The sequence below is a fragment of the Chiloscyllium punctatum genome, chromosome 36 (assembly GCF_047496795.1).
Source record: "Chiloscyllium punctatum isolate Juve2018m chromosome 36, sChiPun1.3, whole genome shotgun sequence".
Classification (NCBI taxonomy): Eukaryota; Metazoa; Chordata; class Chondrichthyes; order Orectolobiformes; family Hemiscylliidae; genus Chiloscyllium; species Chiloscyllium punctatum.
The window spans coordinates 20,461,293-20,480,247 of NC_092774.1; the positions used below are offsets into that span (position 1 = coordinate 20,461,293).

The window sequence follows — 18,955 nt, forward strand, 5'->3', positions numbered from 1 at the left end:
TGAATCAGGAGCTGAAATTGGCCTGTCGCAAAGATGTTACTACAGTTGTTATGGGGGATTTCAACATGCAGGTAGACTGGGAGAATCAGGATGGTACTGGACCTCAAGAAAGGGAGTTTGTGGAGTGCCTCCGAGATGGATTCTTAGAACAGCTGGTGCTGGAGCCTTCCAGGGAGAAGGCAATTCTGGATCTGGTATTGTGCAACGAACTGGATTTGATCAGGGACCTCGAAGTGAAAGAGCCATTGGGAAGTAGTGACCATAATACAATAAGGTTCAATCCGCAATTTGAGAGGGAGAGGGTACAATCGGAAGTGACAATATTTCAGTTGAATAAAGGGAACTATGGAGCTATGAGGGAGGAGCTGGCCAAAGTTCAATGGTGCAATACCTTAGCAGGGATGACAGTGGAGGAACAATGGCAGATATTTCTGTGTATAATTCAGAAGATGCAGGATCAGTTCATTCCAAAAGGAAGTTAAGAAACATATAAAGTTAAAAGAGAAAAAATATGACATAGCAAAGTAAGTGGGAAAACGGAGGACTGGGAAGCTTTTAAAGAACAACAGAGGATTACTAAGAAGGAAATACAGAGAGAAAAAATGAGGTACGAAGGTAAACTGGCCAAAAATACAAAGGAGGATAGTAAAAGCTTTTTTAGGTATGTGAAAGGCAAAAAAATGGTTAAGACTAAAATTGGGCCCTTGAAGACAGGAACAGGGGAATATATTACGGTGAACAAAGAAATGGCAGAAGAGTTGAATTGGTACTTCAGATCTGTGTTCACTGGGGAAGACACAAGCAATCTCCCTGAGGTAACAGTGGCTGAAGGACCTGAACTGAAGGGAAGTTATATTTGCCAGGAAGTGGTGTTGGAGAGACTGTTAGGTCTGAAGGTTGATAAGTCCCCGTGACGTGATGGCCTACATCCCAGGGTACTGAAGGAGGTGGCTCGAGAAATCGTGGATGCATTGGTGATTATTTTCTAATGTTCTGTAGATTCAGGATCAGTTCCTGTGGATTGGAGAGTGACTAATGTTGTCCCAGTTTTTAAGAAAGGTGGGAGAGAGAAAGCAGGGAATTGTAGACCAGTTAGTCTGACCTCAGTGGTGGAAAAGATGCTGGAGTAAATTATAAAAGGATGAAATTACGAAACATTTGGATAGCAGTAACAGGATAGGACAGAGTCAGCATGGATTTATGAAGGGGAAATCATGTTTGACTAATCTTCTGGAATTTTTTGAGGATGTGACTCTGAAGATGGACAAGGGAGAACCAGTAGATGTAGTGTACCTGGACTTTCAGAAAGCTTTTGATAAAGTCCCACACAGGAGGTTAGTGAGTAAAATTAGGGTGCACGGTATTGGGGGCAAAATATTGACTTGGATTGAAAATTGGTTGGCTGACAGGAAACAAAGAGTAGTGATAAATGGCTCCCTTTTGGAATGGCGACGATGACCAGTGGGGTACCGTAGGGATCAGTGCTGGGACCGCAGCTTTTTACAATGTACATTAATGATATAGATGATGTTAAAAGTAATATCAGCAAATTTGCAGATGATACAAAGCTGGGTGGCAGGGTGAAATGTGAGGAGGATGTTAGGAGAGAGCTTACAGGGTGACCTCTACAGGTTAGGTGAGTGGGCAGATGCAGTTTAATGTGGATAAATGTGTGGTTATCCACTTTGGCAAGAACAGGAAGGCAGATTACTACCTAAATGGAATCAAGTCAGGTAAAGGGGCAGTACAAAGGAATCTGGGTGTTCTTGTACACCAGTCAATGAAGGTAAGCATGCAGGTACAGCAGGTAGTGAAGAAGGCTAATAGCATGCTGGCCTTCATAACAAGAAGAATTGAGTATAGAAGCAAAGAGATTCTTCTGCAGCTGTATAGGGCCCTGGTGAGACCACACCTGGAGTATTATGTGCAGTTCTGGTCTCCAAATTTGAGGAAAGACATTCTGGCTCTTGAGGGAGTGCAGCGTAGGTTCACGAGGTCAATTCCTGGAATGGCGGGATGACCTTACGTTGAAAGACTGGGCTTGTATACCCTTGAGTTTAGAAGACTGAGAGGGGATCTGATTGAGACATATAAGATTATTAAAGGATTGGACACTCTGGAGGCAGGAAACATGTTTCCGTTGATGGGTGAGTGCCGAACGAGAGGACACAGCTTAAAAATACGGGGTAGACCATTTAGGACAGAGATGAGGAGAAACTTCTTCACCCAGAGAGTGGTGGGTGTGTGGATTGCTCTGCCCCAGAGGGCAGTGGAGGCCAAGTTTCTGGATACTTTCAAGAAAGCGTTGGATAGAGCTCTTAAGGATAGTGGAATCAAGGGTTATGGGAATAAGTCAGGAACAGGATACTGATAGAGGATGATCAGCCATGATCATAATGAATGGTGGTGCAGGCTCGAAGGGCAGAATGGCCTACTCCTGCACCAGTTGTCTATTGAACTCCAGTCAGAACAAGCCTGGTCTGTCCATTCCTGGTAAACCTCCTCTTCCCTTCAATAGGAAATCCACTCCACCCCCAGTATTCGATAGTGTCATCGCTGCCCTGTAGTGAAGTGTGCCATCCTTTTGTTCATATTCAGTTCTTCTTCTTTGCAATAGTGGATAGCATCCCATTTGCCGCCTTGATGACGTGCTGGCCCTGGGTTTACTGACCCTCTGTGACCTCTGTCTCCTTGCACCTCGGAATTTCCGACAATTGTTCTCCATTTAATTTCGGCTGATTTCTTGTATTGTTGGGGCCAAAGAAACAACTTCACGTTCTCCCGTGTTGTGCTCTTTGCACAAATGTTTGTGCCTTTGCTCAGCATACCCCTCTTTCCCCAGCTGCAGCCTCCCGGTGTCCTCTTGGTCGCACCCTTTTCCCGTCTAACCTGGGAGTTACTTGCGAATTTAGCTCCCCATTGCCTTCAAACCCACCACGTCCACTTCCAGGTCATTGATATCAAACTGTTCAGAGGCCTGTGGGACTCCCCTCATTACTTCCTGCCAGTCAGCCATTTATGGATCTTGTCCAGCAGCCGGGCAGCCTTCTGCTTGTGCTGCTTATGGACTTGTATTTCTCCGCAGTGCCACCTTATCCGCACGCAGCCTGGAAATCTCCTGAACCAAGGGCGTCTCAGAGCACTGTGCAAAATGCCATCCTTGGCTAACAGTTCTGCCCCTTGACCCAGCTACCTAGTTTCTCTCCAGCGCCACATATCCCTCCATATTCAGGGCCCAATCCTTATGGTCCAACAGCCACGTCACTCTAATGGTGAGATTGATTTCAGCATGAATCACCAGTTTGTTCAGTTTGTTGCGATGTGCGTTCAGATACGGAGCCTTTGGTTCTGTCTTATTGTTTTGTTGTCTTTGTAACACCTCACCTTGACCATCGGTGCTTTCTTAGATTTACTATCTTGCTGCCCCTTCCCTCAGACCCTCAGTTCCTGTCTCGCTATTTTCCTCTTTTAGAGTCTTAGAGATGAACAGCATGGAAACAGACCCTTCGGTCCAACCCGTCCATGCTGACCCAGATATCCCGAACCCAATCTATTCCCACCTGCCAGTACCCAGCCCATATCCCACCAAACCCTTCCTATTCATGTCCCCATCCAAATGTCTCCTAAATGTTGCAATTGTACCAGCCTCCACCACTTCCTCTGGCAGCTCATTCCCTACACATACCACCCTCTGCGTGAAAAAGTTGTCCCTTGGGTCCCTTTTATATCTTTCCCCTCTCACCCTAAACCTATGCCCCTCTAGTTCTGGACTCCCTGACGCTAGGGAAAAGACTTTATCTGTTTATCCTATCCATGCCCCTCATGATTATATAAACCTCTATAAGGTCACCCCTCAGCGTCTGACACTCCAGGGAAAACAGCCCCAGCCTGTTCAGCGCCTCCTTGTCTCTACAGTCTGTTCAATCACATCTTTTCCATGTTTTATCCCTCGCCCGGACCAGCCTCCGAGGGCCCCTCTGCACGCCTCCCCAGTTTTACACGCCCTCTGCCAATTGGCCCGCAGCTCAGGTCAAGCTCCGGGGCTTTTAAAGTTCGCTTTTTTTTAACTCAGTGCCCAGCTCCTCACGCTCTGCTGGTGATGTCTCTGCCCTCATTCTGCACGTGTCGCCGGCACTTACCCAGGCCACGACCACTGGGCTCTCATCTCGCTGACATTCTGTCCCGGCTGTGAGCAGACGTCCTTAATTCTGGCCCCTGTCTTCCCATCAACCCACCCTCTCCTCCCGGCACCTTCCCTCATACCATTCGAAGCACAAATCCTGTGCTCACCCTTTCCCATCCTCACCTCTGTCCAGGGCCCCAAAGGAGCCTTCCACATCCAGCGGAGATTTTTTATCTGCACCTCTACACACATCATCTACTGTGTCCCTCACTCTCGATGCGGTCTCCTCCACATCGGGGAGACAGGACGCCAAGTTGCGGAACGTCCCAAAGAACATCTCTGGGACACCCGCACCAACCAACCCCACTGCCCCATGGTCGAACACTTCGACACCCCCTCCCACTCCACCAAGGACGTGCAGGTCCTGGGCCGCCTCCATCGCCACTCCCTCACCACCCGATGCCTGGAGGAAGAACGCCTCACCTTCTGTCTCGGGACCATCGAACCACACGGCATCAATGTGGATTTCGCCAGTTTCCTCATTTCCCCTGCCCCGCTACCTCGTCCCAGGTCCGACTCTCCAACTCAACCTCGCCCTCTTGACCTGTCCATCTTCCTTCCCACCCATCCGCTCCACCCTCCTCTCATACCAATCACGATCACCTTCACCTTCACCTCCATCTACCTGTGACATTCCCAGCTACCTTCCACCCCCCCCTTCCCAACCACCTCACATTCCTGATGAAGGGCTTATACCCGAAATGTTGATTCTCCTGCTCCTCGGATGCTACCTGACCTGCTGTGCTTTTCCAGCACCACACTTTTCGACACTGTCTGGTCTCTCGCTCTTTGCTCTGGGGGGTAAGGCCTACCCGCTATTTTTGTGTTAACGTCTGCGTTCCTTGTTCCACCAGGCACCGGGGAACAGGCCAGCCCGTGATCCCGCAAGGGCGGAGGTAGACAGCAACAGTGAGCCCCGCTCTGGCTCCGAGGTGTCTGCTCAAGAGGAAGGCCCCAACGGGGCCCCCCGGATGGAGTGCAGCCCGATGCCCAGTGCTGAAGGTAGGGCACGGTCAACAGTGGTTCCAGAAGCCAGGGTTCGGGAGAAGGCTGACCCCTTCCTGCCTGATCCAGCCCGCTGACCTCCAGGCAACAGGGGCCAAAAGGTCACCGGTGGGTAAGGGCACCCTGTGCCCCTTCTGAGCCATGCGAGCCCAGGGTCAAAGAGGCAGCAGGAGTGTTGGGCAGCGTCCTGTGGGCCTCACCAAGACCGTAGTGAGGGTCCGGAGGCAATAGAACCGGGAGTATATGGAGCAGCCGTAGGCCATTCAGCCCATCGAGTCCGTTCCTCCATTCTCTCATCATCCTCAACTCCCACTCTCCTGCCTTTTTTCCCATAACCCTTGATTCCTTTCCTGATTTAAAAATCTCTCCGCCTCAGCCTTGAATACCCTCAATGTCCCAGCCCTCCATTCCCCTTCAAGGTTAAATCTCCCTCATTGGCCATGTTAAATTACCCATAGTGCTCTGGGATGTGCAGGTTAGGGTGGATTGGCCATGCTAAATTACCCATAGTGCCCAGGGATGTGCAGGTTATGGTGGATTGGCCATGCTAAATTACCCATAGTGCCCAGGGATGTGCAGGTCAGGATGGATTGTCCGTGCTAAATTACCCATAGTGCCCAGGGATGTACAGGTTATGGTGGATTGGCCATGCTAAATTACCCATAGTGCCCAGGGATGTGCAGGTTATGGTGGATTGGCCATGCTAAATTACCCATAGTGCTCTGGGATGTGTAGGTGTGTTGTATTAGTCCTGGGTAATATAAAGTAATAGGTTAGGAGAATGGGTCTTGGTAGATTACTGTTCGGAGGGTCGGTACGGACCTGTTGGGCAAAGTGGCCAGTTTCCACGCTACAGGGATTCTATAATGCTATGAAATCTTTTCCAAACTCTTTCAAGTTTAACTATCGCTGAGGGACCAGAATTGCACACAGTATTCCAAAAGTGACCTCACCAATGTCCCCTACAGCTGCAACATGACCTCCCAACTCCTATACTCAATGATTCCTAAAGAAGGGCTCATGCCCGAAATATCGATTCTCCTGCTCCTTTGATGCTGCCTGACCTGCTGCGCTTTTCCAGCAACACGTTTTCAGCTCCTATACTCAATGCCCTGACCAACAAAGGCATGTCTCCATGAGAGTCCACTTTGAAGGAGCCATGAGCCTGCACCTAAGGTGTCTCTTTTCCGGCAACACAGTCGAGGCAGCAGAAAGGCTAAGACAGGTTAGGAGAGTGGGCAAAGAAGTAGCAGATGGAATCTAATGTGGGAAAGTGAGATTTATGCACTTTGGTAGGAAGAATAGAGGAATATGGCCAATTCAGCCTAACCTGCACATCCCTGGGCACTATGGGTAATTTAGCACGGTCAATCTACCCTAACATACACATCCCTGGGCACTATGGGTAATTTAGCACGGCCAATCTACCCTAACACACACATCCCTGGGCACTATAGGTAATTTAGCATGGCCAATTCACCCTAACCTACACATCCCTGGGCACTATGGGCAATTTAGCATGGCCAATTCACCCTAACCTACACATCCCTGGGCACTATGGGCAATTTAGCATGGCCAATTCACCCTAACCTACACATCCCTGGGCACTATGGGTAATTTAGGACGGCCAATTCACCCTAACCTACACATCCCTGGGCACTATGGGCAATTTAGCAGGGCCAATCTACCCTCACCTTCATATCCCTCGGCACTATGGGCAATTTAGCACAGCCAATCCACCCTAGCCTATACATCCCTGGGCACTATGGGTAATTTAGCACAGCCAATCCACCCTAACCTATACATCCCTGGGCACTATGGGTAATTTAGCACGGCCAATCCACCCTAACCTACACATCCCTGGGCACTATGGGTAATTTAGCACGGCCAATCCACCCTAACCTGCACCTGGGTGGCACAGTGGTTAGCACTGCTGCCTCACAGCGCCAGAGACCCGGGTTCAATTCCTGCCTCAGGCAACTCTCTGTGTGGAGTTTGCACATTCTCCCCGTGTCTGTGTGGGTTCCCTCCGGGTGCTCCAGTTTCCTCCCGCAGTCCAAAGATGTGCAGGTTAGGTGAATTGGCCATGCTAAATTGCCCATAGTATTAGGTAAAGAGTAAATGTAGGGGTCTGGGTGGGTTACGCTTCGGCGGGGCGTGTGGACTTGTTGGGCCGAAGGGCCTGTTTCCACACTGTAGGGAATCTAATATCTTTGGATTGTTGGAGAAACCTGGAGCACCTGGAGGAAATCCACACTGACACGGAGGGGGTGTCATCCAAGGCTGGAATTGAATGTGGGTCCCTGACGCTGTGAGGCAGCGGTGCTAACCACTGAGCCACTGTGCTGCCCATCACTAAATTTGAAAAGGTTCAGAAAAGATATACAAGGATGTTGGAGGGTTTCAGCTACAGGGAGAGGCTGGACAGGTTAGGACTGTTGTCCCTGGAGCGTCGGAGGCTGAGGGGTGACCTTATAGAGGTTTATAAAATCATGAGGGGCATGGATAGGATAAATAGACAGTCTTTTCCCTGGGATAGGGGAGTCCAGAACTAAAGGGCATAGGTTTAAGGTGAGAGGGGAAGGATATAAAAGGGACCCGAGGGGCAACTTTTTCACCCAGAGGGTGGTGCGTGTGTGGAATGAGCTGCCTGAGGAAGTGGTGGGGGCTGGTACAGTGACAGCATTGAAAAAGAATGGGACATGAATAGGAAGGGTTTAGAGGGATACGGGCCAAGTGCTGGTGAATGGGACTAGATTAGGTTGGGTTATCTGGTCGGCACGGACCAAAAGGTCTGGTTCCCTGCTGCCAGAATGCTTTTGCTCGGTTATGATCCAGGTGAGTCAGGCAGGAGTTGTTCTGTTTGGGAATCGATGGGGCTTTCTCAGAGTTGAAGTCTATTGGTTTGAAGGGCTTTTGGCTCCTGCTGCCCTGGATTCCGGGAAGGGGTCGGGATGGTGGGCCCGGGGAAAGGCGTGCGGATCCACCTAAAGCCCCCTCCTTTCTCCCCCTGCCTCTGCAGTCACCAGGAATTGCACCATAAACATCAACCCGACGCCGGCAAGCCTCCCAGAGAAAAGCAACACTTCTCTGAGATGTAAGTGTTTTTTATTTCTGTCTCTCCCTGGTTCACATCAGGGTCTTGTGTGGGCCTCTAGACTCTAGGCAGTTTCCCCTCACTTCCCCAACCCCTCCCCTGCCCCCATCCTACACTTAGGTCAGGTAGATGCTGTCGAGTGAGGTCAGAGGTCAGGTAGGCTCTACCAGGTTGTGTGTGACTTTCCCCAGGGCCTGTGAATGCGCCCCCCCCCCCCCCCCCCAACCTCCTGGTGTAGTGACCACCGGGCCCAAATATATCCCAATAAGGTCACAGTGATCTCCGTTCGAGTCACCCAGGCTGGGCCCTCAGCTCCCACCATGAGGCCACACTTTACTGCTCAACCTTCAGGAAGGCTAGTTGGGGGTGGGGGTGGGGGTGGGGGGGGGAGAGGAGGCCAGTTGGGGTGGGGAGAGGAGGGGGCTGGCAGGTGGAGGAGAGGGGAGGGGGCTGACGAGGTTGAGGGGAGGGGGCTGGTGGGAGTGAAGTCGGGGCTGTGGTTTGTGAGTAAATCTGTTGTTCTTTTCCCTCTCCCTGTCCCTCCCTCCTGCTCGCAGGCATCAACAATTTCACCATCAACATCGGCGGGCCATCCGACAGAGGTAACCCCCGGCCTCCATACCTCCTTCCCACCCGCTCCCCCCGCCTTGGCCCTTCCCCCTCCACTTCCTCCCCCCCCCTCCCCCACTGCCTTCCCCATCTCCCCTTGTGCACGTATGTGTGTGTTTGGCGGGGGGGTTGCTGTGAGTGTGTTTGGGGGTGTGGTGGGTCAGGGTGTTGTGCGATGTGTCCCTTAATGTGAGCCACCCTCTTTGTCTCTCTCTCTCTCCCCCTCTTTTTCCCCCCCCCCCGCCCCCCCCCATTCACAGTGCCACACAATTACACAGTGAACATCCACTGCCCGCCGCTGGCTGGCCCTACGGAGAAAGGTAATCTTTTTACCTCCATCTTCCCCTTCCCCCTCTTCTACCTCCCATTACCCCTCCCTCCATTCCCCTCCTTCCTTTTCTCCTCCCTCCCCCCTGCTCTTCCTCTTCCCCCTCCACCACCCCCCCCCCCCCCCCCCCACCTTGTATTATTGCTGCTTCGCTTTGGGGGAAGTTGGTGAGGGTGAGGAGGAGGCACAAGGGAGCAGGGGTTAGTCCAGAATCCTGGAGCTCCTGACTGCATTCAGGTCACTGTCACCCAGTACACAGGCCTGGACAAGATCACCAAGCCCCATCAGGCCCCCCCACAAGGCCCAGGACAGGGCAGTTCACTGCTCCCCCCCCCTCCCGTCGAGGCAGGTCAGTTCTTCTCTCCACCCACCCCCTTTAGGCTGTCACAGGCCCTGTCAGGGTCACTCACACCCCCTGGGCAATGTGCCATGTTCTGGGAGTGTGGTGAGCTCCAGGCAGCTCTGGGTGATGTTGGTGTCAGGGAGCTAGGAGGGGGTTGGTGTAACTTCTCCGTCTTTGTCTCCTGGCTCACAGCAGTGAACAGTTACACCACTAACATCGGCAGCCCGACATCAACCAGCCTTCCGGACAGAGATAAGGCATTCTCTGGGCTGCAGGCCTTCTGTTTGAGTCTTGTTCTGATTTGTTTTGTTCTCTTGCTGATCAGAGGTGCAGGGGCTACAGTAGATGATGTTACCTTCCTCCAGTTTGCTGCCACACTTCGATATGCTACTGTTGCCTGGGGCCAGCTAACCCTCAGCGGTGCGTTCAGTTTGGCATTCAGTCACAGAGTCATACAGCACAGAACCCATCCATGCTGACCCAGATATCCCTAACCTAATCTAGTCCCATTTGCCAGCACTTGACCCATATCCCTCTAAACCTGTCCTATTCGTAGCATACTCTGCATTCATATCACTAGCTCAATGTTGCACCGACCCTGTGGAACCAATCTGAAGCCCATCTAACCTCCACTATTCCATTCTCATCCACATGTCTATCCAATGACCATTTAAATGTCCTTAAAGTTGGTAAATCTACAACTGTTGCAGGCAGTGCATTCCACGCCCCTACTACTCCCTGAGTAAAGAACCTACCTCTGACATCTGTCCTGTATCTGTCATCCCTCAGTTTAAAGCTATGTCCCCTTGTGCTAGCCATCACCATCCGAGGGAAAAGACTCTCACTGTCCACCCTATCTAACCCTCTGATTATCTTGATTAGATTAGATTAGATTACTTACAGTGTGGAAACAGGCCCTTCAGCCCAAAAAGTCCACATTGACCGTCCGAAGAATAACCTACCAAGACCCATTCCCCTACATTTACCCCGTCACCTAACACTACAGGAAATTTAGCACGGCCAATTCACCATGACCTGCACATCTTCAGACTGTGGGAGGAAACCGGAGCACCCGGAGGAAACCCACGCAGACACGGGGAGAATGTGCAAACTCCACACACAGTTGCCTGAGGCTGGAATCAAACCCAGGTTTCTGGTGCTGTGAGGCAGCAGTGCTAATCTTATATGTCTCTATTAAGTCACCTCTCAACCTTCTCTCTAACGAAAACAGCCTCAAGTCCTTCAGCCTTTCCTCATAAGACCTTCCCTCCATACCAGGCAACATCCTGGTAAATCTCCTCTGAGCCCTTTTTCCAAAGCTTCCACATCCTTCCTATAATGCGGTGACCAGAACTGTACACAATACTCCACAATGCGGCCGCACCAGAGTTTTGTACAGCTGCAGCATGACCTCATGGCTCTGAAACTCAGTCCCTCTATCAAGAAAAGTTAACACAATGTACGCCTTCTTAACAACCCTATCAACCTGGGTAGCAACTTTCAGGGATCTATGTACCTAGAGAGTATTAAGATCTCTCTGCTCATCCACACTGCCAAGAATCTTAGAGCCCAGTACTCTACATTCCTGTTCCTCCTTCCAAAGTGAAACACCTCACACTTTCCACATTAAACTCCATTTGCCACCTCTCAGCCCAGCTCTGCAGCTTATCTATGTCCCTCTGTAACCTACAGCATCCTCCGTCACTATCCATAAGTCTTCCGACCTTATTGTCATCTGCGAATTTACTAACCCATCCTTCTACACCCTCATTCAAGTCGTTTATAAAAATGACAAACAGCAGTGGACCCAAAACAGATCCTTGTGGTACCCCACTAGTAACTGAACATTTCCCATCAACCATCACCCTCTGTCTTGTTTCAGTTGGCTAGTTTCTGATCCAAACCGCTAAATCACCCTCAATCCCAAGCCGTCTCTATTTTGTGAAATAACTTACCGTGGAGAACCTAATCGAACGCTTTACTGAAATCCATATAAACCACATCAACTGCTTTACCCTCATCCACCTATTTGGTCACCTTCTCAAAGAACTCCATAAGGTTTGTGAGACATGACCTACCCTTCACAAAACCATGGTGACTATCCCTGACCAACTTCCTAGATGATTATAAATCCTATCTCTTATAACCCTTTCCAACACTTTACCCACAACCGAAGTAAGGCTCACTGGTCTGTAATTACCCAGGTTGTCTCTACTCCCCTTCCTGAACAAGGGAACTACATTTGCTCTCCTCCAGTCTTCTGGCACTATTCCTGTAGATAACAATGACATAAAGATCAAAGCCAGAGGCTCTGCAAGCTCATCCCTGGCTTCCCAGAGAATCCTCTGATTAATCCCATCCGGCCCAGGGGACTTATCTATTTTTATGCTTTTCAGAATTGCTAATACCTCCTCTTTGTGAACCTCAATCCCATCGAGTCTAGTAGCCTCTATCTCCGTATTCTCTCCAACAGCATTGTCTTTTTCTAATGTGAATACTGATGAAAAATAGGCTCTTCTCCTCTCTACTCGGACTCCACACACAACTTCCCACTACTGTCCTTGATTGGCCCTGATCTTACTCTAGTCATTCTTTTATTCCTGATATGAGGGTTTTCCTTGATCCTATCTTCTCATGTCCCCTCCTGGCTCTTCCTAGCTCTCTCTTTAGGTCTTTCCTGGATAATGTGTAACTCCCAACCATCCTAACTGAGCCTTCACGTCTCATCCCAACATAAGCCGCCTCCTTCCTCTTGACAAGAGATTCAACTTCTCCAGTAAACCTCGGCTCCCTTGCTCGACCACTTCCTCCCTGCCTGACAGGTACATACTTCTCAAGGACCCGCAGTAGCTGTTCCTTGAATAAGCTCCACATTTCGATTGTGCCCATTCCCCTGCAGTTTCCTTCCCCATCCTATGAATGCTAAATCTTGCCTAATCGCATCCCTATTCATGTCCATGTCCAGATGCCTTTTAAATGCTGTCATTGTACCAGCTTCCACCACATCCTCTGGCAGCTCACTCAACACACACACCACCCTCTAAGTGAAAAGGTTGCCCCTTAGGTCCCTTTTAAATCTTCTCACGCCCTAAACCTATGCCCCTCTAGTTCTGGACACCGCAGGGAAAAGAGCTTGTTTATTTTCCCAATCTGTGCCCCTCAGAAAAATGCAAGAGACCTACAGCCTGCTGACTGTTAAGATAAGAATCCACATTGACAGACTGCAGCCCCGAGCTGCACGAAGACGGTGGTGGGCTGTGGGGTTACAGAAGGAGGGCGGTGACACTCTGCCCAGCCTGGGCTGCCCTCTGACCGGCATCCTGGCAAGGTGGGAAGGTGGGGTGGTGAGAGCTGGGGAGGAGCCTAGCATCAAAGGAAGCCAGGGGCCACCGGGGACCATTTGTGATGGAGCTGAGTTGTGGTTGTGGTGGAACAGCTATGTCCCTATCTGTAATGTCTCCGTCTTTCTCTCCTGGCTGACAGTGGTGAACAGTTACACCATCAACATCGGCAGCCCATCCCCAGTGAGCCTCCTGGACAGAGGTAACACGTTCTCCCTCCCTCCCTCCCTCCCCGTCCATTCTCCCTCCCTCCATCTCATCTGTTCTCCCTCCCTCCCGTCTGTTCTCCCTCCTGTCCGTCCTCCCTCCCCGTCCGTCCTCCCTCCCCGTCCGTCCTCCCTCCCTCCTTCCTAGTCCGTTCTCCCTCCTCGTCTGTTATCCCTCAATCCCTCCCTCCCCTTCCATCCTCCCTTCCTCCCTCCTCGTTCATTCTCCCTCCTTCCCTCCTAGTCCGTTCTCCCTCCCTCCCCTCCCTCCCTCCTGTCCGTCCTCCCTCCCTCCCTCCTGTCCGTCCGTCCTCCCTCCCTCCCTCCCTCCTGTCCGTCCTTCCTCCCTCCCTCCCTCCTGTCCGTCCTTCCTCCCTCCCTCCCTCCTGTCCGTCCTCCCTCCCTCCCTCCCTCCCTCCCTCCCTCCCTGACTGTTCTCCCTCCCTCCCTCCCTGACTGTTCTCCCTCCGTCTCTCCATCCCTTTTATACGGTGCCACCGGTGGGTGAGAGTGGGAGGGTAGCCCCATGGCCTGGGCGTGGGGTGGGTCCCATCCTCTCTCCACTGTGCCCCACCCCACCCCACCCCACAAGGCCACAAAGGACTCCTCAGGTTTTGTGTGTGTCTCCTGCATTCCCCCCACCCCCCTCTGCCCCGAGGCCTCCAAGGGTCACAGACTCTGACAGAGAAGGCTGTTCAGCCCTTCTGGTCAATGGTATCCTACCTCCACATGTCCCGACTTGCTGATGCGGGGCCCAATCCCTGTCTCGGAATGTCCGTTCTGACGTTTCGAGTGCTTATCAGCTTGTTTAGAGGGTGTAGGTTTCCCACCTCATCCCCTCTCCCTGGCGGTGGATTCCCCATTTACTACCCCCTCCCTCTGGGTGGAACCATTCCTCCTGAGCACTGCTCCAAACCTCCTGCCTTTCACTCTTTTCCCCCTTCTTCCCCCCACCCCTTCTTACTGACCCTTCGATAAGGAGGAGCAGCGACTTCCTACCTGCCCGGTCCATGCCCCTCATAATCTTATCCACCTCTATATTCACCCCATTCCCAAACTGGGCTGTCCCAGAGCTGAGCCCCTGAGGGTTCAGGCTCCGTTTCGGCAGACTGGCTGTGGTTTGGGGTTGGGCTGGCAGGTGGGGTTTGGGTTAGGGATGTGGTGATGGGGGTATGTGGGGGAGGTTACTATCTCTGTCAAGCTCAAGACGTCCCTGACTGTAACATCTGTCTTTCTCTCCCGGCTCTCAGTGGTCAACAGTTACACCATCAACATCGGCAACACGACGCAAGCAAGCCTTCCAGACACAGGTAACACCGTCTGTGAGCTTTCAGCTCTAAACCTCTTTGTTCAGCTCTGAACATCTATCTATCTGTCTGTCTATCCATTCATCTGTCCATCCCTCTTCTCTCTCTCTCTCTCTCTCTCTCTTCCCCACCACCCCTTCCTCTCTCTCTCTCTCTCTCCCCCTCTCACTCACTCTAACACTCTCATTCTAACTCTGTGCCTCACTCTCCTGTGCCTTTCCTTCTCTGTGTTTGTCTCTCTCTGTCTTTCTCACTTCTTGTCTCTAACTCCCACTCGTGCGTTCTCGCTCTCTCTTCCTCTTGGTCTTCCTTCCTTCCTCCCTCCCTCCTCCCACCACCACCGAGGGAAGAGCCAGGGGTGGACGAGCCGGGTTAAGGTGTGGGGAGGTGGCGGTAAGCGGAGTCCGATCCTGTCCGGGCGGAGACACCTTCCCCCTGGGAGCGATGGTCCGGTTCTGCTCTCATTCACATGCAGCTGGTCCTTAGGGAATGAGTTAGGACATCCTGACCGCATGCCTGGCGTTCGGATTGGGCGAGGACTGTATGTCGCTGAATATTCCTTCGTGGGACATGATCATCCCTGGCTATTGCCCATCTCTGAGACCTTCTGTGTCCTGTAGGGCCCCGTCCAGCTCACTCAGGCTCCTTCAATTGCTTTGAGGTTTCCTAACCCTGGTGTGGGTGCTGTGGGTCCCCCTGACTTGAGCAGGTCTCCGTGTGGGCTGTGTTCAGGCCCGAGCTGGGTAGGAGAGCCCGGGGTGACGTGCTGCAGCAGCTGTTCCACCAACAGGGAGCAGCAGGAGGCCATTCGGCCCCTCCAGGCCAACACCACCCCCCCCCACCCCCCCAAATCCTGTACCATGGTCCTCAAGCCCTGATTCCCGAGCACCTTTCCCATCAAGCCCCTCCCTGATGCAGCAGGACCCAGCCTTAAACATGTCCAAGGAATCCAACGCTGGCCCCTTTGGGACTCTCTCCCTCTCAAAGACCCTCGGAGAGTCCCCCTGTTGCCCCACCTCTGTGTTTCCCTGGGCGTCCTCTCGTTTTCATATGTGAGCCGGTGTTTTTGCTTTAGTGCACGGGGAGCGAGGGTTAGGGGGAGGAAGGGGGATTGAGAAGCGACCGAGTGGTGGAGCAGCAGACCCGATGGCCCGAGTGGCCTTTTTCTGCTGCGGTGCCTTGGATCAGGAGACTTTGACTGGTATTAGGATGTGGATCCGTTCCGGCAGCTTGGAACAGGCTGAGATCCGTGCCCTCCATGTCCGCGCTGTACCCACAGCAGGATCGACATTCCCGGTCTTGTCTCCGCAGAATCCGGCCACCTTTGACGACAACCGGGAGCGGAAAGCCATGAGCAGCGAGGCCTCCCCTTGCCGAACAGGTCCGCCAAGGGGCGAGAGCACGTGCCGGGCCCCACCTGAGAAGGGGAGCCCCCTTTGAGGGGTTCTGTGTGGAGGTGGGCTCGCCCCTGGACTCAGCCCTTGTGGAGAAGGGGCACAGGCAGAGCTGCAGAGGGACAATTGACCTCCTCTTCCCCACCAGACAGCAGCAGACTCAGGAAGGCAGTGAAGTGAGGTCGGTGCCTCAGCTCCGGGAACGTCTACTTGCTGAGGGAACCAAATACAACTTCAGGTTTTTAACTGACGTAACTGTGTCTGGCATTTTTGGGGAAGGAACTAAGACACAATGGAACCTGACACGGGGCCAGGCAGTGGGGATGTTCAGAGAGACACCAACATACACGCACGCACACACGCACACACAGGGACACACTAACACCTACACACACAGAGGGACACTAACACCTACACACACACAGGGACACACTAACACCTACATACATACACACACACAGACACACTAACACCTACACACACACACAGAGGGACACACTAACACCTACACACACACAGAGGGACACACTAACACCTACATACATACACACACACAGGGACACTAACACCTACACACACACAGGGACACACTAACACCTACACACACACAGGGACACACTAACAACTATACACACACAGGGACACACTAACACCTACACACACACAGGGACACACTAACACCTACACACACACACACAGGGACACAGTAACACCTACACACACACATATACACAGAGGGACACACTAACACCTATACACAGACACTGACGCATAGATACACAGAGGGACACAGTAACACCTACACACACACACACAGGACACACTAACACCTACACACGCACGCACACAGATATGCACAGAGGGACACACTAGCACCTATATATTACACACACACACACATACACAGAGGGACACACTAACACTTATAGACACATACACACCTATGCGCGCACACACATACACCGAGGGACACACTAACACTGACACACACAGATACACCGAGGGGAACACATATACACAGAGGGACACACCTACACACACACACACACAGATATACACAGAGGGACAGACTAACACCTATATACACACACACAGAGGGACACACTAACACCTACACATAAACATGGATACACTAACACCTACACACACACACACATATATACAGAGGGATACACTAACACCTTTGCACACGCATACACAGAGGGACACACTAACACCGACATACACAGAGATATACTGAGGGGGACACAGAGGGACACACTAACACCTACACACACATATACACAGAGGGACACACTAACACCTACACACATACACAGGGACACATTAACACCTATACAAAAACACACAGGGACACACTAACACCTACACAAACACACAGGGACACACTAACACCTACACACACACACATGCACAGAGGGACACACACACACACATGGACACACTAACACCTACACACACACACATACACGGAGGGACGGACACGGACACACATACACACAGAGGGACACACTAACCTATATATATACACGCACACAGGGACACACTAACACCTATACAAAAACACACAGGGACACACTAACACCTACACACACACACACATATACACAGAGGGACACACTAACAGCTACACCTACACACACACACATACACAGAGGGACACACTAACACCTATAGACACACACACACACACACACACACAGGGACACACATATACACGGAGGGATACACACGGACACAGACACACATATACACCGGGACACACTAACACCTACACAAACACACACACACAGAGGGACACAGTAACACCTACGCATGCACACAGATATACACAGGGACACACTAACACCTACACACACACAGATATACACAGAGGGACACACTAACAGCTACACATACACACACAGGGACACATATACACAGAGGGACACACTAACACCTACACACACACACACAAAAACACAGAGGGATACACTAACACCTATATACACACACACACAGATATACACAGAGGGACACACTAACACCTATACACACACACATGGGGCACACCAACATCACACACACACAGATATACGCAGAGGGACACACTAACACCTATATACACACACACCTACACACATACTCAGAGGGACACACTAACATCTACTCACACACACACCGGGATACACTAACACCTGTATACACACGCACAGGGACACACTTACACATACACACACACAGGGAGACACCAACACCTACACGCGCGCACAGAAATTATACACAGAGGGACACACTAACACCTACACACATGCATATACACAGAGGGACACAGTAACACCTACACACACACAAACACACAGGGACACATTAACACCTACACACACACACACACAGGACACACTAATACCTACACACACACACATATACACAGAGGGACACACTAACACCTACACACGCATGCACACAGAGACGCACTAGCACCTATATATATATATATATATATATATATATACATACATACACATAGACAGAGGGACACACACACAGACACACTAATACCTACACACACACACACACACACAGGGACACACTAACACCTACGCACACACAGAAGGACACACTAACACCTACACACACACACACACACACACACACACATATATACAGAGGGACACGCTAACACCTACACACACACATATACACAGAGGGACACACTAACACCTATACACAGACACTGACGCACAGATACACAGAGGGACACACTAACACCGACACACACACATATACACAGAGGGACACACTAACACCTATACACACACACAGGGACACACTAACACCTACACACACGCACACAGATATGCACAGAGGGACACACTAGCACCTATATATATATATACACACATACACAGGGACACACTAACACCTACACACACACACAACAGATATACACACAGGGACACACTAACACCTACACACATACAGGAACACAGTAACACTTACACACACACACACACACAGGGACACACTAACACCTACACACACACACACATACACAGAGGGACACACTAACACCTATACACAGACACTGACGCATAGATACACAGAGGGACACACTAACACCTACACACACACACACAGGACACACTAACACCTACACACA

The 18,955-nt window shown here is 51.3% G+C and overlaps 1 protein-coding gene across 11 annotated transcripts in view; it reads left to right on the plus strand.

The window, feature by feature from the left end:
- LOC140460839 (uncharacterized) overlaps window positions 1–16,063 on the plus strand; it is a 34,216-nt gene extending 18,153 nt beyond the window's left edge. For 8 of the 11 annotated variants that reach the window (XM_072555512.1, XM_072555516.1, XM_072555523.1 and 5 more), the window contains 7 exons: window positions 5,038–5,185; window positions 8,211–8,285; window positions 8,843–8,887; window positions 9,155–9,214; window positions 13,049–13,108; window positions 14,363–14,422; window positions 15,731–16,063. In XM_072555512.1, the coding sequence (XP_072411613.1) occupies window positions 5,038–5,185; window positions 8,211–8,285; window positions 8,843–8,887; window positions 9,155–9,214; window positions 13,049–13,108; window positions 14,363–14,422; window positions 15,731–15,747 (465 nt within the window). In that variant the 3' untranslated portion in view covers window positions 15,748–16,063. The remainder of the gene's footprint in view (window positions 1–5,037; window positions 5,186–8,210; window positions 8,286–8,842; window positions 8,888–9,154; window positions 9,215–13,048; window positions 13,109–14,362; window positions 14,423–15,730) is intronic. The other 3 variants (XM_072555519.1, XM_072555518.1, XM_072555520.1) reach the window with 3 other exon arrangements.
- The last annotated feature ends 2,892 nt before the right edge of the window (window positions 16,064–18,955 follow it).